Here is a 27,298-nt window from a genome sequence, read left to right as displayed (position 1 = left end):
TCCAGGTGTGCCGCTGGGGGGGCCCAGGACTACTGAGGCCCACCTCGAAGTACCGGGGGGACTGCTTGGCAATGACCTTGGCCATGGTGAGCAATAGCCATGAGGAGATGCCTCTGGGACCTTGTGGTTGTCTTTCCTGTGTTTGGATTTTAGTGGTTTGTAAAATGAATAAACTCAAGACCAGCAAACTGACACATGAACAAGCAAAGCTTGGAATGTGCTAATTTAATTGGATGCAGAATGGAGCGATTAATATAGTACATTGATGAATATTACAGAATTAATGCCCTCCATGGTTACTAAACGCAAATGGTAAACAGCTTAAATGAATGACTCGTGACTGGTATTGCTTTAGTAGGACTAAATCTGTTTTCACCTTCTCTTATCTCGTTTTAATCTATTCTCCAGTATTTATATAATTGGACTCCCTAGCTAACGTTTTCCTTACCAGAACTTGCTAGCGAATAGGTTTCTTGGAAGGCAAGATCACTCCAGGAACCAACAGAATACCCGCTTGCTTCCCTAATCCAAACTGCATCTGGGGTGTTCCTACTCCCTGGCGTGGGCCTTTTCTCTGTGTTGTCACCCCAAGATTTTCTCTTCACTCTTATGGATTAGCTGGAAAACAGAAGGAACAGCCACAGATGTCTGCCTTCCACCAGTAAGATGCGTCTTACACTTTAAAAAGAAGAGATTTGCTGCACCAGGGATGCCAAACACTTTTAGAGAAACAGGGCCACTGTTCAGGGCAATCATGGAGGGCATTCATCCTTTGTTACTTGTGCCCTGAAGCCATCATTGTATGGTTTCTCAAGTGCTGGGCCTGCAGCCTGCAAAGAAGTGGGCATCAAAGATGGGGCATGCGACACAGTCAAGCAAGGTGCAAGTGGCCGTGTCCTGGGAATGTCAGTACTGCGGTGTTGTAACTTCCGGTTTCCATTCTTGTGCCAATGCCAGATTCTCCCTACTGGAATATTTTGGCTGGGGGAGGGTGGGTGGTTGGCGAAGCATTAAAAGAAGGCTCCATTATTGGGAGAGAAGGAAGAAGGGAAAGGGCTTATCTCAGAATGATCTAGTGCCCACCCCAGATGTATTGCTTGCAAGGATGAGGACACAGCATTGTCACCGCTGGCCTTTAAGTAGCCTCAGCCTCCTGGAGCTCTCCCCTTGTGGCCTGCATCTGAGCTGACCTGCACCTGGCCCTTGCCTCTGTGGTGGAAGGCGAGGGACTTGTTACTATTGTGAAATCTTCTGGGGGCTCATACAAGACCTATGGAAGGCACAAACTTCAGCATATGATTTCAGGGCACATTCTCTGATCATGTCACCATAGGCAGGTGGAGAGAAAGTAAGCAAATCAGGAACACAATCAACTCTGCCGTTCAGTAGGGAAGGGTTCTCTCAACTCACTTCAGACTGTAAGCCCAGGATCTGTGAGTGTAGCAGGGGAAGGTGGGGGGGGGGCAGGATGCTGGGCCAAGGAACACTAGGACCATATGGGAGTGATGGCTGGGGAAGCGGAGACAAGTAAATGTGTCACAGGGACCCTTGCAGCCCAGATCAGGTGGCTAAGCCTGTATCCCTGCCAGACTGACCAATCCGAAGGGTGTGATGCTGCAGCCCAACTGGCCTGACCAACAGTCTCCCTGCCTTCTCTAGCTTACAAGGTAGGCTTGCAGGTGCAGATCATGTCAGTATCTCCCCTTGCTGTCCATGTAGGAAAATTGCTGCCTATGATGAAGAAATCCAGCATCTGTATGAGGAGATGGAACAGCAGATCAAGAGCGAGAAGGAGCAGTTTCTCCTGAAGGTGAGTGGCCCTGGAGCGCCTGGCTGAGCAGGGGTTCATGGTTCTGTTCTCTCCCCTCAGTGGACAATCACAGAACCTGCCCACTGCACTGTTGAGCCTTAGAACATCGTTTCTTTTTTTTTTTTTTTAAAGATTTATTTTTATTATTTTTTCATTGGAAAGGCGGATATACAGAGAGGAGAGACAGAGAGGAAGATCTTCCGTCCGATGATTCACTCCCCAAGTGAGCGCAACGGGCCGATACTATGCCAATCCGAAGCCAGGAGCCTCTTCCGGGTCTCCCGCGCGGGTGCAGGGTCCCAAAGCTTTGGGCCGTCCTCGACTGCTTTCCCAGGCCACAGGCAGGGAGCTGGAAGGGAAGTGGGGCTGCCGGGATTAGAACCGGCGCCCATATGGGATCCCGGGCGTGCTAGGCGAGGACTTAGCCACTTGCGCCACCGCGCCGGGCCCAGAACATCGTTTCTTAAAAAAGCCTGTATCCCACACATTCCAGCCATGGCCAGCTGTCATGACACACATCTGCTAGCCAGGAACCCCTCTCTACTGATGCAGCATTCACTAGCTCCCCAATATGGGGAGTCAAGGATGGCCTTTCTTCCCAAGCCTTTTGCAACCCCATTCAGTCTGCTTTCCAACCCATGACCTGTGACAGATGGCACGATGTTTATGTTTCTATGAATGGGAGATCTAGAGAATGAAGCCAGTCGGCTGTGAGAGCAGAGACTCAGAGCCAGGTCTCCTGATGCCCAGCTTAGGCCCTGCCATTAGACCTGGCTCTGTTGAGAGTGTCCAGCATCCCAACAGCACATGTGATCATCATCCTTCATCCATCCCACAGCCAAGTCCCCTCAACACCTGCATCATCGGGTATGTCACCAGGGCCTCAGCATCTCTGGGGTACCAGGGAGGGGCTGTGAGACAGCAGAAAGAGCAGGGCAGGAAGAGCTCTGCCACAGGAGGGTCATGAGCTACTTGAGCCTTCCCCAGCGAGCACTGTGCTCCCAGAGGGCAGCTCAGTGAACTGGTGACAGTGCCCACTGGGCAGCAGCATATCCCACCTGGAAAGGGGTCTGGGAAGCCACCTGCCCACCTCTGCTACTCTCCTCCATCTCTCAGTTTACAGAGATTGAAGCTGAAAGTTTGAACCTGAAGCCTGTCCCCCTTGTTTAGTACTCCATTGGTAATGGGCGCCTGGGAGGGAGGCGGGGCCCAGTCACCAGTGGCAGTTACGCATTATCTGTCTCAATCTTACATGGTCCTCACTGATGCTGCAGGCAGGTAGGACCTCAAATTCCAAAAGTTAAGCCCTGCCGTTGGGTAGGTCAAGGTGAGGGAGGTTGGGGTAACTACATGGTAGGTGCATTGTGTTTGGACCTCACATGATCTTCTTTCTGGCCCGGAAGGACACGGAGAGGTTTCAGGCCCGCAGTCAAGAGCTGGAGCAGAAGCTGTTGTCTAAGGAGCAGGAGCTGGAGCAACTCGCCCAGAAACAGAAAAGGGTATGTCCTGTGGGGGTCCTCAGAGCCTGTGGCTCTTCTTCCCACTCTAGTCCCTGGCTCTCGCCCCTTTCCTTTGCCCTTAAAACTTTTCCTTCCTTCAATTCTTTCTTTCTTTCTTTCTTTCTTTCTTTCTTTCTTTCTTTCTTTCTTTCTTTCTTTCTTTCTTTCTTTCTTTCTTTCTTTCTTTCTTTCTTTCTTTCTTCCTTCCTTCCTTCCTTCCTTCCTTCCTTCAATTCTTTATTTCTTCCTTCCTTCCTTCCTTTCTTCCTTTCTTTCTCTTTTAAATAATCTGAGAAGAACTATGTAGCTACCCAAAAGATAGCATTTAAAATCCCAGGTTGTGCTGGTATTGGGGCACAGCAGCATATACTGCTACCTGCAGCACCAGCATTCCCTAGGAGCACCAGTTCAAATCCCAGCTGCTGTTTCTGATCCTGCTCCCTGCTAATGAGTCTGGGAAAGCAACAGAAGATGGCCCAGGTGCTTGGGTCCTTGCCACCCACAAGGGAGACCCAAAAGAAGCCCCTGGCACCTGACTTCAACCTGGCCTTGCCCTGGCTACTGCAGTTATTTTGCGGTGGAGTGGGAAAATGAACCAGTGGATGGAAGATCCTCCTCCCTCTCTCCTTCTCTTTTTCTCTTCCTGTAACTCTGCAAACACCTCCAGCAGGAAGGGTTACTCCAGAGGTCCATCTGTCCCACCTTCACCTGCCCACATGTCTGGCTGGAGTCATCAGCATCCTCCGAGTGTTTCATGACCTTGCAAGGAGGACACAGGCAGCATACAGGTCATCTGTGATGTACCTGAGCCTGCGGTCTGATTGCTCAGCCAAGATCCCATGCTCAGGGCCTCCATGCCAAAGCCAGGGCTCCTGGAGGGACAGGGACCAGGGTGCCCTGGGATCCTGTCCTGTTTTGCCCAGCCCTGGACAGACACAGGCGCATTGCTTCTATGTGAATAGAAAAGGCTGTTTTGGGCCACATGTTACACTTTGCTTGAGAATGCCCTTGCCGATGCTGAAGACGGCCACACTACTCACCCTTCCCCAGCTGTGGCTGCAGGTGATCTCACCCCCAGTCCCCACCAGCCACCTTCCCTGTCCCCTCACTCCATCCTCAGCTGAGCTTTGCTTTGTCCTCCTTTGTCTCTCTGCACCGAGCCTCTGCCAGCTAAGCTCTGATCCCCAGAACAAATGTTTGCCACTCGATTTAATTACGACATGCCTGCCTGATGACATGGGAGCCTCTTGAGAACGGCTCAAAACTCCTCATGGGTCCTCCCTCCTCCCCTGACTGGCCACATTCATTAGACTAGATTTATTACGATCTGTTTATTTGCTTTGGTTTGAGGCTTTCCCTGGTGGGAAGGTTGGAAGCCTGGCAAAGCCAGATAAAGCTCAACTTCTGACAATGCGGATTTTAAAGTTGTTCAGCGACATGAAGAAAGCTATGTGGTCTGCTTGACCTGTTATGGTCAGTCTCAGAAGGTCCATGATTTCTGGCTACTAGATTAAAAGAATTGGAAAGGGGCTGGCATTTATGGCACAGCAGGATAAGCCAGCTATAATATTGGCATCCCCTTGGAGTATGTTTGTATCCCACCTGTTCTGCTTCTGCTGCAGCTCCCTGCCATGTGTCTGGGAAAGCAGAGGGGGATGACCTCAGTGCTGGAGCCCCTGCCATGTATGTGGGAGATACAGAGTCCCAGGCTCCTGGTGTTCACCTGGCCCAGCTCTGTACATTGTGGCCATTTGGGCAATGAGCCTGTGAATGGAAGATGTCTCTTTCTCTCTTTCCATGTGTCTGTCTGTCTCCTCCTTCTCTGTAACTATGCCTTTCAACCAAATAAAATGAATTTTTAAATAAAAGAATTGAGTTATTTGGCTGAGAGAAGAAAAAAAGAGTAGAATCATTACCAGTGTTTAAAATTTACCGCACTTCCCCCCCCCCCCCAAACTTATCTATTTATTTAAGAGAATACAAGAGAGACTGAGAGAGATTTTCTCCACTTGCTGGTTTACTACCCAAATAGCTTCAACAATTAAGGCCTAAACCAGGCCCAAACCAGGAGCCTGGTTCTCCATCCGGGCCTCCCACATGGGTGCAGGGACCCAAACACTTAGGTCATCACCCACTGTGTTCCCAGGCACACCAGAGGGAGCTGCATCAGAAACACAGCTGCCAGGGCTACAGCTAACGCGTGGATCGCAGGCAGCAGCTTGGTTCACAGCACCATAGCATTAGCCCCTAAGGAAGATTTTCTAAAGAACACCACTGAGTTCTTCTCCCTTTCCATCAAGGAGCAAGGAAAAGAACGATGGACTTGAATGACAACAGGAGGGATTTAGGTTAGATCTCAAGACCTTTCTGATTTGAGGATGAGAGTGAAGAATCTGCTTTGGAGTGGGCCAGCTCCCCCTGTACTATCCAGTGGTTTAGTGTGGACACAAGGGGAGGAATGGAGCTGTGATCTGAAAGCTTCCTGCCTTCAGAAGTGTGCATACAGGAAAGAAGGGAACGGGTGAGGCCTGAGGACAGCAGAGGGGGAGGAGAGTGGACCAGTTCCTGCCCTCCAGAGGAGAAAAGCAGGTGGCCACTCAGCATGCCACACCTCTCCTCTTTGTATTGCAGCTGGAAGGCCAGTGCGCAGCCCTGCACAATGACAAGCATGAGACCACGGCTGAGAATGCCCAACTGAAACTCACCAACCAAGAGCTGGCCCGGGAGCTGGAGCGCACCTCGCGGGAGCTCGAGGACACCCAGCGGCAGTTGGAGAGCCTGCAGCAGGAGGCCTGCCAGCTCCAGCAGGAAAAGGAGATGTGAGTGTGGCCCTGGCTCTCCTCCAGCTCCAGCTCGGCTGTGCGCCTGGGGTCCCCTCACTCTCTCCCCTCTTCTTGTCCCGTGGGGCCTTGGGTTCCTTGCTTCCTGAGACCTCTTAGAATCCATCCTAGGATTTTCAAGCTATTAAGAGCAGACTGGTATTGTTCCAGCAATTGCTTAGTATGGACAAGGAACCGACAATCCTGCCCTTGGACAAATCATTACGTGACGTTAAGGATGTGTTATGGCGCCAATAAACATGAGGCTGTCAGCGAGTAAATGCTAACTCAGCCAGCAGACCTTGTTTGGTGGACTGTCCCAGTTTAGAGACCTGGGTTGCAGGTTGGACCACAGAGCAGCCAGAAATCTGCCTGGGTCAAAAGATAGTTAATGCAGTGTTCTTAATGATCAGACGGTGTGATCAGAATAGGCCTGGTTTGCCACTGAACTTCCTCTGGTGGCTGGCTGTTGGGTTTGACCAACCAGATTGAAGTGTACCTGTGCAAGAGTCAAGGGGGTGGCTTGGGCCCTCTAGCTACAGGGTCCCTGCAGACTCAGCCATTCAGCTTGCCCTGGAAGTGGTAGGTTTTGAAGGTGCGTGCACTCTGAGGCCCACAGTTATGTGCTCATTTGACTCATTTGTTTTGCACAACTCCTGTTGAAAGCTGTTCCGTGCTAGTTCCTGTGTCAGAAACATTCAATGTGTGTTGCCTCCTTTGACCTTTACAGCATCCTGAGCTGGCTGGTCCTATTCCTAACCCTTTTTAAAAATGAGATATTGAGGTTCAAGAATTTTTAAGGGACTGTTCCAAGATGCTAAATGCTAGACACATCTTGTTGACTCTCTACCTCACCCCTCCTTCTCCCCAGCTGGAAAACACCAAAGTTTGTGGAAAATGGAATTAAAAGATCATGTAAAAGTCTCATGCATTTTAAAAAGGAAGTGTTATTAAAAGAGAAGGGCACACACACATACAAAAACACACAGACTTATCATGCCATGATTTACTGCCCTGATGGCCACAATAGCCAAGGCCAGGCCATGCCAAAACCAGGAGCCAGGATCTCTATCTGGGTCTACAATGTGAGTCATAGAGGCTTGGACCATTTTCTACTGCCTTTCCAAGTTTGCCCCAGCACTGACCCCACCCCTCATGTTCAGAGAGTAGGACCGGGCATCATCCCTCATTCATTTATTCTTATACTCCTCATTCATTCTGCCAAAGGTAATTTTAGCTAGTCCTGAAGATGCCACGCTACATAAAAAGTCTGATTCCAGGGCAAAGAACAGTCATTACTTACCAATACTGGATGGTTAACAAAGGCTCACACTCCTTATTCAAAAGCAAAAGTCCTCACTTTGTGTGACTACTGGCAAGATCCATGTCAGTTGGGTTCACGAGTAGAGAAGTGTGTCATTTGGTCTTGCTTGCCTAGAGTGAGGGGGAGGAACTGCATTTTGATTGGGAATTTCATGCTAGAATGATGTCTGTAGTTCATAAAAGAGAGGAGTAGGGTGGGCATTGGGATACAGCTATTTAGCTGCCCCTTGGGACATCCGCATCCCTTGTTGGAGTGCCTGGGTTGGAGGCCTGTTCCCTACTTGCAGTTCAGCTTCCTGCCAATGTGCACATCCAAAGACAGCACATAGCAGCTCAAGTACTTGAGTACTCAAGTACTCAAGCCCCTATGACTCAACATGGAAGACCTGGGCCAGGTTTGTAACTCCTGGCTTCCACCTGGTCCAGCCTCAGTTGCTATAAGGAGTGAATCAGAAGATTGGAAGATTCTCTCTCTCTCTTTTTCTCTTTCCTTCTCTCTTTGTCACTCTCTTTAAATGATTTTTTTAAAAGGAAAAATACTCTCAGTATCTATTTTTAAAAAAGTATACTGGGGCGGGCATGTGGTACAGAAGGTTAAGTTATGGCTTGAGTTGCCCACGTCTCATGCTGGAGTGTGTTGGTCTAGTTCTGGCTGCTCTATATCCAACCCAGCCTTCTATTCACATGCCCCATGGGAGGCAGCAATATGGACTTGGGTCCCTGTCTCCTACACAGGAGTCGCAGGTGCAGTTCCTGAATCTTGGCTTTGACTCGACCCAGCCCCAGCTATTGCTGGGGAGTGAAACAGCCGAGGGACCATCTCTCTTTCCCTTTCTCTCTTTGCCTTTCAAGTAATAAAACTTATATAAATATAACTTTTTACAAGGACTCCTGGCAGCTGACTTAAAATCTAGCTCCTGTGTTATGCTTCCAGGACAAATGGGTAAGGAAGGACAATCAGATATGGACGCTTAACTCTACAAGCAGAATTAAGGATTCATGCTCTTAAAATTCAATCAGGTTCTAAAAACAGCATACATCTGAAGGCATGAGCATCAGAGTGGCAGATGGATTTAAACCACCTGGGCTGGTGCAGCACATCCCAGTGTGAGGATAAAGCATGTCCTCTAGTCTTATCTTAATGAACCACGCCAGCCACACACTGTAAGAAGACTATGCAGGGTCTGGTGCTATGGTGTAGTAGACTAACCTTCTGCCTGTGCCATCAACATCACAGTCCAGTCCAGCTTCCTGCTAATGTGCACCGTGGGAGGCAGCACATAATGACTCCAGTACTCAAGCCCCTGTAACTCATACAGAAGACCTGGGCTATTTCTAACTCCTGGCTTCCACCTGGCCTACCACCAGTTCATGTCCTGGTTGTTCTATGTTTAATCCAGCTCCTTGCTTATGGCCTTTAAGAGCAGCCAAGGATGGCTCAAGCCCTCTGAGCACCCGCAGATATGTGGGAGACCCTGAAGAGTCTCTTGGCTCCTGAATTCGAATTGGTTCAACTCTAACCATTGTAGTCATTTGGGGAGTGAACTAGCAGATGGAGAACCTCTGTCTCCCTATCTTTCCTTCTCTCTCTGTAACTGCCTTTCCAATACAATAAATTTTTTTTTTTAATGAATACTAGGCAGCTGGCAATCACGTTGACTGAGCACCAGGAATGGGGGCCCTATCTGGGACCAAGGCAGAAGTCCCTTGAGAACCTGAATCCACTCCCTGGAGCATGCAAACATAGACCAGAACTGCCAACATGACCTTCAGACCCACAGCCACCCCCTTCATCTTCTGCATGAGGACACCAAGGCTTGGAGAGGTGTTGTGACCTAACCCTGGCCATTCAGCTGCCTAATGCAAGAACACAGGGTCAGCCAGAGTCCTGTCTCCGGATATTTCCATGCTTGCTGCCTGCCACTACCTCTGAGCAGCTAGGAGGGGAGAGGGTAGCATTTGGAGGTAAACAGACTTAGTCATTTATCTGCAAGAATTCTGGACAGGCAAAATTAATTTTTCTGTTCCCTGAAGATAAGAGAGCTGGATTTTCAAGTGAGATACAGCTCTGCTCTCAAACAGGATGCCCATGTGCTGAGAAAGGTCAGATACAAAGCGGTATTCCCTTGTTGTTTTTTCAGCACACGTCCATTTAGAATGGGTTGTTTATGGTGCGGCACAGCATGTAGACAGCACAACAGAGGGCTTCGTCTCCACCACAACCCAACTATCCAGCCACCCAGATGTCAACAGTCACAGCTTCCATGGATCGTTTGAGTAGCAATGTAAACAGGCACACATGCACACCACACAAACCCTCACTCCACGACGGTGAACTAAGCACACTGTTCTCATTTGCCTTGCAATTCCTCTTGATGCTTTACTTTCTAGAATGTTCGAGGTCTTCTCCTCCTAGAGACCCAGCCCAGAGAAGTTCCTTGGCATGCCTTGAATCATAACCCTCTTACCAATCCTTGCTCAGAAGTTTTCCCCTCTCATCTTGCATCTGACTCACCTGTGGACTTCCTCTTGGTGACAAGGACCTTGGTGGTCATGGTGCCCAGTATGCAATGTCGCTTGTGTTCCAAAAGGTGACCTGGGATTGCCAGTGAAGGAATTTCCTTAGTAGGGGAAAAGCTGTCTGCTCCCAGCTGCCCCTTGGGAGAAGCCGGGCTGGGGTTGGGGCAGGAACCCAGACGGCCAGGTGTGGGTGGCCTTCCACTCCCAGCACAGTGTGAGAACGCATAGCTCTGCTCCCATAAGCTGAAATCAGAGCAGAGTTCTACACGGAGGGCCTGGGGGCCCAGTTTGGATAATGGAAAACATTGCACCCTCCACCACAAGTTGAAATGAAATATAATTGGTAATAAAATGTCAGGAACTTCCAACTCCACAGGAGCTGGAGAAATTGTGTGGCTTAATTAGGACTGTCTAAGGCGAACCTGGCATTTGATGCGGTCTGTTGTGGTCATAAAGTGACTTCATAAGCAAGCATGCTAGATAGAGGACGAAAGAAATGTAGGCAGCTCTCAAGGACTCAAGGTGTTGGGAGCCTGGCAGGGTTCAGGAGCCATGTGGGGAGGAGTAGGCAGGGGCTGTCTTTCTGTGTGTGCCCCTGTGGTACTATCCTGACAGCCTGTGGGCAGTGATGGCTGGCAGTGTATAGCAGTGGACATTGCAGATATCTAGAAACAGACTGGGAGCTTTGGAAGTAAGAGGGTCAGATTTTTACTACCACCACGAACTTCCTGAGACATAGGAAATACAAGGGGCTCTCCAGCTCACACAATGTTGGAAGGTCAAGCCCAAGACTGGAAGCCACATTGGCATCTGGAGAGGTTTGCAGGGTGGTGGTGGCAGTGGTAGAGCAGGAGTGGAGGGAGGATCCCAGGGCCAGCAAGAAAGAAGAAAGAGAGGGTCTAGACACACACTCAGGCTTTTGTAATGTCTGTCCTCTGGAGGACTGACCCTGGAAGTCACACCTGCACTGACTTCAGGGCCTCCCAACAGACACGCCTCTTAGATGCCATAACTGGATGAAGTTGGAACATCTGCGTGAATCTGGAAACCATATTGGTGGGGGGGTGGGAGCAACTGAATCTTCTTGAAAATAAATAAACCAGTGTGGAGGGGTAGGGGAACCCCAAGCCCCCTCAGTCTCACAAAAGAACATTGATTCTGTTCCCGCAGGCACTGGGCACCCAGAAAGTCACCCCTCTGTGTGGTCCAGCTGCATCTACACACGTGGGAGGTTGATGGTAGGGGCAGGGTAGAAAGCCCATGTAAGGAACTGGCTCGACTGTGGATGGTCTATGTGACTGAGCACCACCAATGGACATCTTGGACTGTCAGTGCTTACTCAGCGGGAACAGGGACACCTCCCCAGGAGGATCCTGGGATGACTGACAAAGACAGTTAACTCAATGTACCCACACACAGCAGGTGTGTGCCAGAGAAAGCCACATTCCTCTAACCCACTCCATGCCCAGTGTGTGGGCCAACTCTGCTGACTTCCCAGCCACACACTTGCAAGTGGCCCCTCCTACCCTGTGGCTCACCACTCACCATGTTGTTTGTCTCATCCTCAGGGAAGTGTACCATGTGACGGAGAGCCTGCAGCGGGAGAAATCTGGACTCCTGAAGCAACTGGATTTCCTAAGGTGCATGTCCAGGCTGGGTTACCCTGGGAGCACAGCTCCAAAACCCCAGGGTAGAAGGGTCAATCTGAGTGTGTCTTGCCATGCCAGTGTGATGAGAAAACATAGCAGCTGTGAAAGGACCCTCATCCTCCCCAGTCCCCAACATAGGGTCCACTGAACGCCACCCACTGTATTACACTACGTCCACTCACCCCGATGTTCACCCCCCTCTCTGGCTCATCCCTCCTCCTGGGGAAGGGCTACCACTTTCTTCTTTGACTCCCGTAGCACTGTGCCTAGCGCTTAAACCAGCAGGGAGCTGGCCTCAATCGACTAAGTGTCTCATTGGTTTGACACAGCTCCTCTTTCACCCTACAGAGCTCTCAGGGAAGAGGGGTAGTTGTGCATCCAGGAGTGAGCATAGAGAAAAAGGAAATAACAAAGCAACACAGTGTCTCACGAGGGAGCCAGAACAGAACACCCATGCCTGGCGGATTCTTTGTGCTCATCCCTGTTCTGCTCTTGGCTATTGGTTGAGTAAATAAATCCCAAGCACAGAGCCAAGAAAGGAACCTTCCTCAGTCTTCTGAAACTACCCACAATGCACTCAAGACTCATGAGTCTGGAATGTGCCAGAGGAAGCCAACTTGTGTAGGGAAAAAATGGACTTCTCAAGTTTGCTTACAAGATGCTTGTTTGTTTGTTTGTTTTTAAGATCTATTTATTTAGTTGAAAGACAGAGAGAGATTGAGATATCTTCTGTTTGCTGGTTCATTCCTCAGACAGCTGTAATGGTTAGGCCAAGGCTGGAAGTCTGGAACTCCATCCAGGTCTCTCACATGGGTGGCAGGGACCCAAATAAACAACCTGTCAATCTGTTGCCTCTCAAAGAGTGCATTAACAGGGAGCACTCTGATATGGGATGCAGGCATCCCAAGTAGCATCTGGACCACTAATCCAAAACCTACTCTAAGTTTTGACTTTTAAAACACAAGTGACTTTGAATATCTCTTACTTAACAATGAGGAGCTTTGTTCTTGTTTTTGTGTAAAGCAAGGCCAGCATATGTCGGCAATGCTGCCACACTGGAAAGGGCTTCCACCTGGATGCCCTCCAGCTCTACCCCACCCAGTGTGGGGTACAATTGGGGTTCTTAGGTAGCTATAATCCATTGAACAGAAGGTATGCATGTCCCTGCAGGTTTTAGAAGAAAACAAGACCTGTGAGGGCATGAGTTTGGTATGTTCTCTTTCCTATTACACATAGAAAAATTAATAATAATAACAGATTCAGAGGATGCCCGGAAGAGAACAAGGAGGAATCACTCTACAACTCCATCTGAGTCTTTCAGATGGAGACCAGCAGCTACACACACCCAGAGCCTCTCTGTGGAATTGTGTGGTGGCAGCCAGCTTGTGAAGGTTAACATGTGGCTGGGAAAGCCCCAGTGGCAGTTTCCTTGCCCAGTGAGCTTATCAAGGATCACAGGAGAGAAGGAATTCAGGGTGGTGAGTGGAAGTGGTAAGGTAGGAAGAGCAGTGAGAATGTGAGGATCAGGACCGAGCAGTGGACAGCAGGTGGTCCATCAGGACACCAGCCGGGCTGTGACAAGTGAGGAAGGCTGCCACCACCATGCACATGGGGACAGAGAATGGCATCTCGGGGCAAATTGGAGCTAGACTAGGGTCATGTGCTGGTTGATGGCTGGTTCAGGTTCAAGATCCAGCATTGCCCTCACTGGCCACTGGTACACCCAATGGAAGCCTTCAGGTTCCCCTGTCCAGCTGCCAGGCTTCCTATGAGCTTCTGAGGCTATATCTGAGTTGAGAATCACAACTGGGCTGTGATGGACCCTGATAGCAGGTCCACATAAAGGAGACAGCCTTTGGCTAAATGCTAATGCTTCTTCGTGGAGACAGCCACACAACATAGGAAACAACATGGGAAAGACAGGATCACCCAGTCTCCCCAAGTCTTCATGTAGGTGCAAGCTGCCAACCTACTGCAGGCACAGGGGAGAGTTTTTATGGCTGGAGATGCTCACTTTCTTTCTCAAGATTTATGAAATACCTTCCACCTTCCTCCTCACTTGTTCTGCCAGCCCAGGCTCCTAGCCTGTCTGGTTAGCAGTGGCAGGTGTCTGAAAAGAACCCCGGGGCACAGGAAGGACCACAGACACATGAACATTTTGTCCCCCTGCCTCTTACTGACACATAAACTATCACCTCCCTTTAACTACGCCCCACATCCCTGCAGACAGAGATTCTACACAGGTCCTGGGTCTCCCACATCCTGCCTTCCCTCATACCCATCTGATCACCCAGTTGGCTGCTATTGCAGCTATCCACCATAAGCTCCAGGCTTTAACGGATTCTCTTGTATTGCCCACAGGGAAAGAAACAAGCACCTTCGAGATGAACGGGACATGCATTTCCAGGTAATCGACTGACCTTTGCTACGTTGATGGAAGTGTTACGAAACAAGGGCTGGGGCCAGGGTAGCCAGGTCTGTGTTAGGGCTGGCCACTTGGGATGTGCCCAAAGATTCCTGTGGGGACCTGAGGTGAAGAAGATGCAGAATAGCTTCCAGGGGATAGTTGATTTCCCAGGAAGTTGTGCAGCTTTCTTGTGTCCCAACGGAACCAAAGCATTTTTTTTTTCAATGCAAAAATGCTACTTCTACCTATGAGTTGGAACTGATGAACTATATCAACATAATCAGGTTTCATCTTTGTTAAAAATCTCTCCTGGTGAAAAATCTGCACTTTTATATACTGCGCTTGGCCAAATCAAAGATGTGAATTTCACCATTTATGTTGCTCACTTTGTATGCAATTTTCTTTTAGACCTGAGCAGCAGGACCACATGCTTGCCCAACTAGCGCTCACTGCAGTGTTTAATCAGAGGTTTTCGCTGTGGGGCGCGTGTCATAACATCTAAGATCTTGATCTCCCCTTCTCATTCTCCCCTTTAGACCAGAGACTGGGAGCAGGATTGATAAGTACAACTTCCGTAACCATCAGGATTATCAGGCATTGGACCACATGTAAGCCCTGCAGCACAAGGATCCCTAATTGTCACATGAGGAAAAGGAATCCCTATCCTCCCACCTGCGCATTATAAGGACCTTTTGAGAAAGATGTTTCGAAAGAGGGTTTGAGGACTGGTATTGTGACTTAGCGAATTAAGCCTCCTCCTGAAGCAGCAACATCCCGTATGGATGCTGTTTCAAGTCCCAGGTGCTACACTCCCATTCCAGCTCCCTGTTCGTGTGCCTGGGAAAGCAGCCAAATATGTCCCAAGAACTAAGGCCCCCGTCTCCATGAGGGACACCCAGAAGAAGCTTCTGGTTTCTGCCTAGTCCAGTCCTGGCCATTGGAATTTTGGGGGGAGTGAACCAATATATGGAAAATCTCTCTCTCTCTCTCCCTCTCTTTGTCTGCTTCCCCTTCACTCTCTCTGTGTAAATGTGACTTCCAATTAAACTAAATAACTCTTAAAAGAAAAAGAGGGTTCTTTGTACCAGATCTTTAGCTGAACAACCACTCAAGTTAGGAACTATAGAAGGAAGTAGGAACCCTCCATTAGGCCCAACATGGTTTATCACTACAAATCCTTGTGGGATCTTGTTCTGTCACCATGTCTGTGGTACCACCCACTGGCAGAACATGTTGTGACCACCCACCTGTGTGTGCTATTACAGTGAGCCTGCAGCATGCCCATGCATGCTTGATGATGAAAATGGTCACCACAGTTTCGGAAGTAGCACTGAATTTATTTTAGATCTGCCAACCCCGTGGCTTCCCTTCACTTCCTTTCCCTTTCATTTGCCAAACTCCTTCTGCAATGGAATGAGGGGAGTGGAATTATGAATACCAATTGGGGAGCTCAGATCACTTCCACACTGAGTAATAATTAAAGATTCCTGCAGAGGCAATGCAGGGCCCTGCAAACAAGGCATCTCCTTTTCCCCTCATTCAAGATCGTTGGGAACCTGGGGAGGGCTGGTTAATGAGAGATTTTTTTTCCCTATGATCCACTTCCTGCCCTGTTCTTCCTGGAAGATATCGGTGAGGAAGCATCCCTAAGGGACTTGGGAACACCTGCTCTACCCAGCTTCCCTGCTACTGGTGTTGAAGCGATATTTCTGTGCCCAGTTTGATGGACCTTACCCTAGCTTGGAAGCCTTGGACTGGATGTTGAGTTAATTCAGCTTCCAGGTTGCTATCTTTTCAAAGTTCCTGGGATTTTGAAGATAAGTGATGAGAGACACAGAGAAGAGTCAGCATTAAAGATGCAACAAAAGCTTTTAGACTGTTAAATATTCCTCTTAGGCATTAAACCTTGATCTCTTCTTCTTTGCCTTCCAGCAAATTCTCATTGCTCCCCCAAACAGGTGCTCTCTTGAGTGTTTATTTGATTAGCTTGTTAGGAAGGAGGTGGAGGGATTCTGGTAAGGGATGCCGATCAAAGGACTCAATAGGCAGATGCTAACAGGGAGGTCAGGAGACCAGGTGGCTTCAGAGTTTTGTGAGAACTTGACCTGTGAGGCAAGGTTGGGAGGCAGGAGTGGCCATGAGCAGACTCACATCTCAAGGACTTCTGTATTTCTACAGAAAGACAAAGCAGCCAAGGCAAATGCAGCTGCTTCCAAGGCAAGCTGGAAGCAGAGATCCGGATCCGTGATAGGCAAATACCTAGATGGCAAAGCAATTCTCGGAAGGTAAGTCACCACCCTGTTGTTCTTCCATTTAGATATCTCTTACACCGCATGGAATCTGACTCTGAGCCTGGAGTTCTACCATGCAGGAATGCCCTTGAGATATGGCCTTGGATGGGAGTGCTGAGGTTAGCTCCCCTTGATCCTTGGAGGACATGCTCTGCCCACTCCCAATGAGAAGGGGACTGTGCCGTGCATCCCCTAGGACAAGCCACTGGCTTCTGAGGTCTCTTGGCCATAGTGTGTGCCTGCAGAGAGGGACAAAAGGGAAAGAGAAGATGAGTCAGAGGAGGGAGAGATGGAGGGTGTGCCTGGAAGAGGCTCGGCATGGGTTGAGCAGAATGCACATGGGTTTTCACAAGTGGGACTCTATTGCCTAGGAAGGACCATCTACATATCCCATGGAATCTCCAGTAGTTGGATTCCAATAGTTACAGACAAGCTTAGGGTCTGGGCTTGCCAGATCATTTCAGAGGTTCACACTCAGCTCACTCAAAGATGACACGCTTTCTTGCTGCTGGATAGCATGATTGAGTGAGGGCTCAAGATTCACTCATCATTCAAAAACATAAGCCAGGACTGGCATCATGTTGTAATAATCTAAGCTTCCACCCGCCATGCCAGCATCCGATAGGGGACCTGGTTCATGTCCTTGGTGCCTCACTTCCAATCCAGCTCCCTGCTAATGATCTGAGACAGCAGTGGAGCATGGCACAAGTCCTTGGGCTCCTGCATGCATGTGGGAGACTTGGAGTAGGCTCCTGGCTCCTAGCTTCAGACCAGCATAGCTCTGGTCATTGCAGGCATTTGGGGAATGAACCAGCAGATAGAAGGTCTCTCTCTCTTTGTCCCTTCTCTCTGTAAATCTGCCTTTCAAATGAAAGTAAATACTTTAAACACACACAGACAGACATAAATCAATCCCCTACTCCCTTTTTTCAATGTGACCTCTGTGCAAAGTGAGGCAGCCAGACCCTAGATGCAGACTTGGGGAAAAAATGCCTACTCTTGATCCTATAAGATCTCAAGCATGAAGTAAGATCTGCAAAGGCAAAAGTGACTCAGCTCATCAGGCAAATTTGGGAGCCTGATCATCATGAATTCGTCCTCTAACTAGCTGAATAATGAGATACCGTTTGGGAGCCAAATTTCTGCAGTGTTTGGCCTGTTGGTTCCTGCAAAGTGAATGCACTCACTGATTGACTCCACAAGCACTCGCTGATTACCTATTCTGTATGAGACATTCTTTGGTGGTTCCGTGAGCCTCCTGAGACAAAGCAGATGTGGGGTCTCTGCCATCAGTACCCATTGTTGAATGCTCACTTAATACGCCTTTGTTGAGCATTTACGGTGTGTGAGGTCTGATGCTGTGTGCTGGTACATGCCATGATGAGCAGAGTATGTGCGATTTCCTGGAGGAAAAGAAATAGACAATAACCAAGTCAGTCACACTTTTTGAACCCTTGGATTCTAATAGAGACTTTGGAGAGAGTAGCTGTTCTTTCTACTGCTGGCATACAGCCTTTGGTGACAAACTGAAAAAACATTTCGTTGTGCTAAGTTGAAGATATTACAGAAGGTCAATAGGGCTTGAAAATTCACCATAGCAAGAGTTTTGTTTTTGGCAAAAATGCTTCATTTTAGGACTTAAGTAGACCCTTTCTTTCTTTCTTTCTTTCTTTCTTTCTTTCTTTCTTTCTTTCTTTCTTTCTTTCTTTCTTTCTTTCTTTCTTTTCACTGCAAACCTGCTGTGGGTGAAGATTCTTCCTCACATGCACATACTAATATCCACTCTTATGTGTATATTCAAAGAGGAAGTGGATAGGAATGCTAATTGTTTTCTTCTGAAATATTTAATTGGCAGGTAGTGATGGCATTGAGGGAGACAGGAAGGGAGAGAGAGAGGGAAGAAGGAAGAGAGAGAGAAACAGAATCTTCCATTCACTGCTTCCCTCCCCAAAAGACCACAACAGCTAGAACTCAGGTAGGCTGAAGCTAAGAGCCAGGAGCTCCATCTAGGTCTCCCACTTGTATGGCAAGGCCCTAAGTACTTGAACCATCTTTCACTGCTTCCCTGGGCACATGAACAGAGTTAGACTGGAATCAGAACAGCCAGGGCTTGAATCAATGGTCTCATACAGAATGTCAATGTCTCAAGTGGCACCTTAACATGCTTCATCGCAACACTGGCCCCACTGATTGTGCCCGAAGCAGATAAGCAGTTAAGAGACTTGATGGAATCTGTAAGAAGCTTGTCAGAAAGAAGACATTTAGCTTTTATTAAAAACTAGAATTTTATAAGCGAAAGCTATTTGAATTCCTACCAATGTTGCATTTCGCATCGAGGAATCCAAACTAATTCATTGTTTTTGTAAGCAAGAATTATATCTTAATTTATTGATCACCATTATAATTAACTTTAGTGTAGTGAGACTCATGTTTTCTTTTTTTTTCCTTAATATTTATTTAATTGTATTGGAAAGGCAAATTTACAAAGAGAAGGAGAGACAAAGAAACATCTTCCATCTGCTGATTCACTCCCCAAATGGTTGCAATAGCCAGAGATGAGCCAATCCAAAGCCAGAAGCCAGAGCTTTCCTCCAGGTCTCTCACATGGGTGTAGGGTCCCAAGACTTTGGGCCATCCTCTACTGCTTTCCCAGGCCACAGCCAGGGAGCTGGAAGGGAAGCGGAGCTGCCAGGACACGAACTGGTGCCCATATGGGATACTGGCACTTGGAGGCGGAGGATTAGCTAGTTGAGCCAAAGCGCCATCCCTGAGACTCATATTTTCTTTGTCCTTCTTAATAGCAGTCTTTAGGAGTGGCAAATATGATAAGCCAAAAGCAAAGGAAAGATTCCTCTGGTTGGCCTACAGCATCCTCCACTTGGTTCATTCAGCTCTCTGCTTCATGCCCAGTCCACTTTCTTTTCTCACTCATGTATGTCTCTGTTGCGGACTTGAGATCCTCCCGATGATGATTGACCAAGACTTGTGAGGAATTGCAAGCTCAGAAGGGCCTGTGTGAGGCCTTTGCTCTTGGAACCTTCTGGATATCCGACCAGTGCAGGGGCCCTACCGCCAACGGCCCCATTGCTTCCACCTGCGACTGCTTCTCCCTGCCCTTAGTGCGCAGGTGTACATGAGCTTCTAAGCCTCCTCACTACCAACTGACCGTGGCTTCCTGAAACACATAGAAGGGGGAAGGAGATGCACCCCCTGGCTTCTGTCTACCTACCTGTTCATTCTGAAGGGGGCAGTGGAGCCCACTGATAGCCCTGAGGCCTCCTGAAGGGGAGCGGCAGAGTACAGCTCACACTGCAGGCAGCTGCTCCATCTGTTTTCATCATGCCTGGTTCTGAATGGGCAGGGCAGACAGGAAAGAAGCTGGAGGACCCACAGTTAGTTAGCACCAGCTCTGAGGGCAGGCGAGAAGCCCTTATAACGTTACTGCAGGTGCTGTCCTGCAGTGTCTCTGTGTGTGTGTGTGTGTATGTGTGTGTTATTCTTGCTTTAGTATCCACTCAGTGGAACATTCCAAAAGGACAGGAACTGCAACCATGACATCTTTGGTGACACCTGATAAACATCACCATTGTCCCTTTCACCATCATCACCAGCAGGTATAGCAGGTATCACATAGGACAAGCTAAGCTGTTAGATAAAGGAGCTGAAGGTAGTGGGCTCTCAGCTGCGTATCTGTCCTCTTGTTGATGTGTAATGCAATGCCCACCCACACTGCTCTCTTCCCCACCCCACAGCCAGTCAGAGGAGGAGGAAGATGTGTTTGGCATCACCAGGAGGAGAAGCTCCCTGGGTCTGAGTGTGTACCCGCTCATGGAAGAAGAGCCAGGACCAGGTGATCCAGGGACCGGACACCCCAGGCGGCTCCGCAGAATCATCTCCATTGAAGAAGACCACATGCCCCAGCTCCTGGAGGCGGGCTTTGAGCAGCCCCTCCACCAGTGCCCAGAGGAAGAGGAGGAAGGCTCGCCCCAGGATGGGGAAGGCCAAGCCCTGCAGGCCGCCCCCTTGGAGGTCACCCCCATGTCTCCCCGGGGACAACCTGTTGGGAAAGAAGCCCTCTCCAAGGTAAGGGCATATCTGACATTGCCTGGCAGAAAGCACTGGTATGGTTTGCCCCTTGTTATCACCAAGGAGGTGGAATGTGGCAGGTGCTAGGATACTGAGTATTTATGGCTTTCACACACTGTCCCCTGCCTCTTCCATAGGTGAGTTTAACCCTGGTCTCCCTGCTGAATTCTACTGGGAGAAAGGAAACTAGTATAGGTGAGGTAGCCTCACTCCTAATCCCGACCTCGGAAAGGGCTTGTCAAACCCGCATCCTCCACTTGACCCTGGAAACCAACTTTAGAAACGTACACAATCCTCCCTGTGCCCCGTGGCAGCCGTTTGGGACAGAGCTCTTATACTTTGTGCTTCCCCCAGTGGCTGTGTGAGCAGGGGAGCGATGACTGGGACTTCATGGGGGTCAGTTCTCCTCCTTGGGCAGAATGAAGATCTGTGTGCATAGCAGTCCTGGAAGGCCTGTGGCAAAGAAGAAGTGGTAAATGGGCTAACGCCATTGAGGTTTCTCCACTCTTCATCCTGCACAGTGATTCCCAATCTTCCTGTCCCCCGTCCCTCCCCATGCTCCTGCAGTCTCTCTGGCACAAGGCAGGTGGATCCTCACTCTGCAGACAGCAGGTTAAGTTCATGAATATGAATAGGAATTCTCTGATCTCATGATGTGAATCCTGCTTGAAACAGATGGGTTTACATTTGTTGCAAAATTTGCCAAAATGTATATGTATATCAGGGAAGGGGTCAGTTGATAACAATCTCAGGGTCACGAGGACCCTTTCCCTGTCTCCTGGGTTTCGCATTTCCCACGCCATACGTCGGCCTGGGCATAAATAGATTGATGAGTCCCAAGCAAATGATAATTCAATGTACAGGGACAAGAGATCGACAGAATGTGCCATGCATGGATAGAGAAAATGGGCTGGGAGGCGTAGTTTGTGTGTGTGGTTATTTTTCTTTCTTTAATTTTAGTCCTGTGCTTGACCTTGAATTCCCTTCAAGAACTGTGCGGCACTGATTCCTCCCAGAAAAGCCTGTTCATGACTTTTCTCTGAGATTCAACATTGCTAATAACAGCCACTCTATTGTAATATTTGCTCAAAGAGAGGAGCTAATTCCTCCAAATCCACTTTGTAAATAGATTCCAAAGCCATCTCATCAGACTTGCTCGAGCTGAGCTGGGCCTGGCGGCAGGGTGCAAGTGAGGAAGCACTCCTCTGGGGGGAGAGACCCATGTGCTGACTGACAGCTCTACTCTCTGCTTGCTGTTTGCCCTGGAGCATCCTCCTGAGCAGGTGGATGACACCCAGTGGCTGACCCTGGGGTGTTCTGTGCTGGGGCTGGGCAGTCCAGATCTCTAGCTATAGAGTGGAGACTGCCCACTCAGTTGCCCCAGGCAGGTGTTCTTGCTGAGTTGAGAGCTGATAAGATTTTGGGGTCGGGGCAAGGGAGGTGCCTGTGTGTGGCGGGGCAGGGGGTGTGGTGAGAGTGTCCCTTTTGGGTCCAGGTATTGGGTGATAGGACAGAAATCAGGGTCATTCTATCTGGGAGGTGTGTACTTAAAGCCTTCTCTCTCTTGGTCTGCTGCTGGTCCGGAGGGGAGGACCAGTGTGGGAACAAGAGGATGGTGGAATATGGACCAAGCAAGGGTAGCAGCCAAAGCCGGCCATTGACCAGACCACATGCTGCCCACTCACAGGAGGAACGCTGCCCCTCCACACCAGATCGGCTCTTCAAGATTGTGTTTGTAGGCAACTCGGCTGTGGGCAAGACATCCTTCCTAAGGAGGTTCTGTGAGGACTGCTTCTGCCCGGGCATGGTGGCCACTGTGGGTGAGTCGTTGCCCCCAAGCTGGGCCTGGGAATGTGGTGAGGAGGGAGTCGGGGAGAGGGATCATGGGGATGGGTTTCTACTTTGTCCAGCAGCAAGGTCTACATGTGATGGAGCTCTGGAGTGCTTCCCAAATCCAGCTCTGGGTTTGTGCAGCTCCCTTGTCACCACCCTGCACTCCCGTCTCTTTCTCCCCACTCCTTCCCACCTTCAGCAGAACCCAGCTCCCCCAGGACTGACCATGATGCATTCTGAGGCCCACACCCCATACCTCATCTCCCTGCCTCCCTAGTAGACTACTGCTGCCCAACTTTACCCTCCCCTGTGCATGTGTGTGTGTGTGTGTGTGTGTGTGTGTGTGTGTGTGTGTGTACAACATGAGGTAGGGGTGGAACAGTGCTCTGGACAAACTTGACCCATTCTCCTTCCAAGGCCTGTTGGGTGACAGCTGTGTGAGTGTCAGAAGCCCATCTGCCTAGCAGTTAAGGAGTGGCCATGGCTGATGGTGCCCCCATGCTACACTGAAGTGCTACCTGCAGGTGCACATTGCACTGGGATGAGGAGCAGCAACACACAATGGCACAGGGACCTTTTAGCTTCCAGCAGGTTCAATCACCTAATAAGAGATAAACACATTACAGGTTGAACTTCCTTAGCGCCTACATCTGAAATCCTCAATGTTCCAAAATTTGAAACATCTTGAGCCCCAAGATGATGCCGTTGCTGACTGCCAACTGCTTCTACAGTTGTAGAATTCTGAAAATTCTCAGTGCTTCTACAGGTTGAACCTCCCGTGCCCCGGGTCCATGCCTGGGAAGACCCTACTTCCTTCATCTTATCCTCTCCTGGCCCTTCCAGCTCTTCTCCTCCTCTGCATCTCTGCCACATGCCTAGTGTCCCACTGTTATTGCCCAGCCCTTTCCACCACTGTGACAGCACTGGAAACATTCTCCTTAACCTCCCTCTGGGCCACTCCACCCAGAGGCCAAGAAACTCAGAGGGGAAAGAAGGACAGGACCTATGGTCCAAACCCAGAGGAGTCTGACCTTGCCTGGCATGGAAAGGAGATACTGATCATAATCCAACAGCATTGTATATGGTAGTGATGCAGGAAGCCATGGCTGAGCAGGTGTTTGGTGGAGTGGTCAAGTTGCCCCTTGCCACACCCATATCTCAGTGCCTGGTTTAACTCCCAGCTCCACATCTGATTCCACCTTCCTACTAATGGGCACCCCAGGAGGCATCAGATGATGGCTCAAACCCTTTGGTCCCTGACACCCACATGGAAGACCTGGGTGTATCTCCTAGCTCCCTGCTTTGGTCTAGTTCAGCCCTGAGTGCTGCAGGCATTTGGGGAGTGAATCAATAGATGGAAAATCTCGGGTCTCTGTGTATGTGTGTGTGGGTCTACCTTTCAAACAAGAGTGAATATAAAGAAATAAAAGGTTAAAGTAAGAAAAGAGGCGGTGGCCAAGGGAAGAGCAGGCTCACCTTCCCCAGAGGGCATCCCAAGGGCTGGGTCCCCACACCCCCAGTCACCATCCCGGCACAGGCATGCAGGCGACAGGGGCTTCTGGGCTGAACCCTCAAAGGCTCGTGCTTCGGTGGGGGAAGGGAGGATCTGTGTGCATCTGTGCATAAAATCAGCATCCATTTACATTTCCAATTTGAGGCCCTGGCTAAAAGCCTCTAATAAAGAGAAAGACAGATTTACACTTTCCAGGAGGCCAATTATGAAAACACCTACAATTTAGGAAGGGGGGAAAAAATCCAACATTCCAAATCAGGAATGCCCTTCATCATACCGCTCCACACACACTCAGATTAGCTTCTCTGCCATGCAACACACTCGTGCTGCCTCTCCTGTCGCTAAGCAGATGGCCCAGCAGCCGTCTCAGAAGGTGCACCCTTCACAGAGCTGTCATAGCCAGGGAGGCCAATGCGGTCCACCCCCAGAGTAGCATCTGATCATTACCTGGTGAGGGCAGTGGCCATGGCAATGTCCAGGAGGAGGTGATGCTGTGGTTCCTTCCAGCTCACCCACCTCCGTCATCAGAAGGGTCCTTGGGAACTTCCTGGCATCTGCTCTCTCACAGAGATAAGATCAGACTTATGCAGGGAGATGGACAGAGAGGAGAGAAATCTTCCATGTGCTGATTCACTCCCCAAATGGCTACCAACAGCTAGAGATAGGCCAGTCTAAAGCCAGGAGCTTCTTCCAGGTCTCCCATGTGGGTTCAGGGGTCTAAGCACCTAGACCATCGTCACTGCTTTCCTGCGTGCATAAACAAGGACTGGATGGAAAGTAGAACAGCCAGGATTCAAATCAGCATCTGTGGTGGCAGCCTCTGAAAGTGGACCTCTCAAAGGAGGTGAAGTAAAACTTCAGCAAAATTGCACCAATGTTCAGTGGAGAACTGAGACAGGAACATGAGACATGGATCTCCTGACACCTGGGATGTCAGACCCAGCAGTGGCCTCAAAATCTGTTTAGCCCAAGCCCTCTAGGACACATTACTTTGGGTTGCTCTTCTGTTGGATTCCTGTTCATGTGTTCTGTGTGCCATTTCTGTGTCCTCACCTCCTTCCAATCTCCATGGGTTCTCAACCATGCATCCAGTCCCCGTGGACCTGCTCACCCACTTCCTCCACTATGACTGTGGAAAGTACTTTGTGTGTTTGGTGGGGAGTCAAGCCAAGCTCGCCCCAGCACAGAACATACTTTCCAGCACTATGCTGTCCAGCTCACTCCCACAGAGACAAAGCTCTCCATCCTCTAGCAAAACCAGGAGCCAATGATAGCCAAGACCCAGCCGTTCCCGCAGCCCCCACCTGCACACCTGCTGGCATCTCTTGCCAATAAATGATGGGCTCCGTCCTCTGGGCCTTGGGCCCACTGGCTGGCTTCAGATCTGGCTGTAGCTGACCTTCTCCCAGGTACTTATCAGAAAGCAGGCAGACCCTCCAGGGTCCCAGACTGTAGATCCAGAAGCCAATCCACTTTTAGCTAAGAAGAAAATTGCCCCTGAGGTTCAGTTCCTAGCAAGTGCAAGGTATGTTTAGCCAGAGCTTTGTTGCTGGAACAAAGAAGCTAGGGCTCTGTGCCCAGCTACAAAATCAAAGGGACTGTGAGCCTCAGGGCTGGGATGACACCTCTGTGCCATAGCAGACCAGTTCAGGTAAGGCCCAGCATCTGGACTCCTGCAGCTTTCCATGGTGGCATGCATCTGTGTGTGTGTATGTGCTCCAGCATATATGTGCACGCATATGTGTGTAACTGGGCATGTGCTTAAACATGTTGTATGAGTGTGTGCAACTGTGTGCATGCATGCATATGTGCCTGTATGCATATGAGTATGTGCACATGCATTTTCAGATAACTTCTCACGTGGTTGTGAAGATGGGGAGGTGACATGTGGGAAGCATTCTAGTAAGGGGAACAAATCACTTGTTCCTCAGCCCATGTGGGAGACTCACATGGAGGTTTTCCCTCTACCCTCGTCTGGAGCGTGCGCCCCTGGACCACATTGATCCCTGACATTCTCTGAGTGGCCCCCTCAGCTTCTCCTCCCTTTGTGGGTCCTACATGTGCTGGCCTCTAACCTCAGCTGTGACCAGGTGACCTTTTCCACTGACTGTCTCCATTCCTCTTTGCTCTCCTCTGTTGCTGTCCATCCAAGCTGCTGAGCCCTCCAGGGTAAGGACCACATGGGGTCTTGATGGAGGTGAGAGGGGTGGAGGTGAGGGGGTGAGTGCTGAGGTCACGCCCGACATCCTCCTGCACTGGGAACATCCTCAGGGATGCAGGAGACAGGTGTGTCTGTGTCGAAGCCTCCCACTCCCCTCAGCTGCAGGTGCCACAGAATGCTGACTGCTGACCTCCTCCTGCTTCCCTGCTGTTCACAGCTACACAGCAAAGCGTTGCAGCCCAGAAAGCTGATTGTCATCACCAGTGCAGTGAATGGGCTGCTCTCGAGGGCAAACACTGTTCTTGGCTCCCTCCTTCACTGCATTTATTCTCTCTGTCCTCTACCTGCCTCTTCCCCCACATTTGGATTGGATGGTGCAGGTGCTAAAGGATGGTCCACCCTCCTGAATGCTTAGATGTGATTGCAGGGGTGGGGTGGAAAGATTCTAAGCAAAGAGAGAGAGGGGAGAGGGCAAGAGAGAGGGAGAGAAGGAAGGAAGGAAGGAAAGAAGGAAGGAAGGAAGGAAGGAAGGAAGGAAGGAAGGAAGGAAAGAAAGAAGGAAGGGAGGAGAAAATTTGGGAGTGCAGTCTTTTTTCTTTTTTAATTAATTGATTTGTTAACTTAAAAGGCAGAGCAACAAATGGAGAGAGGGAGAGAGAGAAACAAAGAGCTGGTTTACTCCCCCAATTGGCTACAGCAACCAGATCTGGACCAGGATAAAGTCAGAAGTCAAAAACTTCATGTAGGTCTCTCACATGTGTGGCGGGGATCCAAGGGCTTGGACAAGCCTCTGCTGCTTTCCAAGGTGCAGTTGTTATTGAGATCTTGGTGGCATAATGAGCAGCCAAGGCTCAAACCCATGTTCCCGATGTGGAATGCTGGCATACCAAGTTGTGCTGCAACGCTGCCCACCCCCAACCTGGTCCTAGTGAGGGAGCAAGCTGTCATGCAGTAGAACAGTCTGCATTGGTCTAGGGCTTTATAATCTGTGCCCTGACTTGACCATTGTCAAGGGTATGGATCGCATAGGCAGCTCAGAGAAGGCCATAGCCCACACATGGCAGAATCAGGGCCAGAACTTGAGAGCCAGACACCCCCAGGCAGCGAGCACTCTGTGTGCCTGCCCTCCTTAGCTCCCAGAAAGCTGCACCCTCGTCTGGATGCAGCCCCAGATGCATGTGAGCCATCAGACTCCAACCTGGAAGTGCTCTGGCCCCAGAGCAGCCCCAACAGGCCCATTCCTCATTGCAGGCATTGATTACCGCGTGAAGACAGTGACTGTGGACGACTCCCAGGTGGCCCTGCAGCTGTGGGACACAGCTGGGCAGGAGAGGTGAGCAGCTGTCCCCACAGAGCCTGGCCTCAGGAGGGAGGATGACACGCTCCT

The 27,298-nt window shown here is 49.8% G+C and overlaps 1 protein-coding gene across 1 annotated transcript in view; it reads left to right on the top strand.

Annotated features, from left to right (window-relative positions):
- CRACR2A (calcium release activated channel regulator 2A) overlaps window positions 1–27,298 on the top strand; it is a 146,381-nt gene that overhangs the window by 107,582 nt on the left and 11,501 nt on the right. The window contains exons 6-14 of the mRNA XM_040978748.1: window positions 1,720–1,810; window positions 3,214–3,309; window positions 5,941–6,128; window positions 11,540–11,611; window positions 13,982–14,027; window positions 16,206–16,312; window positions 20,071–20,401; window positions 22,092–22,224; window positions 27,163–27,244. Coding sequence (XP_040834682.1) covers window positions 1,720–1,810; window positions 3,214–3,309; window positions 5,941–6,128; window positions 11,540–11,611; window positions 13,982–14,027; window positions 16,206–16,312; window positions 20,071–20,401; window positions 22,092–22,224; window positions 27,163–27,244 — 1,146 coding nt within the window. The remainder of the gene's footprint in view (window positions 1–1,719; window positions 1,811–3,213; window positions 3,310–5,940; window positions 6,129–11,539; window positions 11,612–13,981; window positions 14,028–16,205; window positions 16,313–20,070; window positions 20,402–22,091; window positions 22,225–27,162; window positions 27,245–27,298) is intronic.

This window comes from Ochotona curzoniae, unplaced genomic scaffold (genome assembly GCF_017591425.1).
Source record: "Ochotona curzoniae isolate NIBS_2020 unplaced genomic scaffold, NIBS_Ocur_1.0 contig_2927, whole genome shotgun sequence".
In the NCBI taxonomy this organism is placed as follows: Eukaryota; Metazoa; Chordata; class Mammalia; order Lagomorpha; family Ochotonidae; genus Ochotona; species Ochotona curzoniae.
This window is presented reverse-complemented; position numbering and strand designations above follow the sequence as displayed.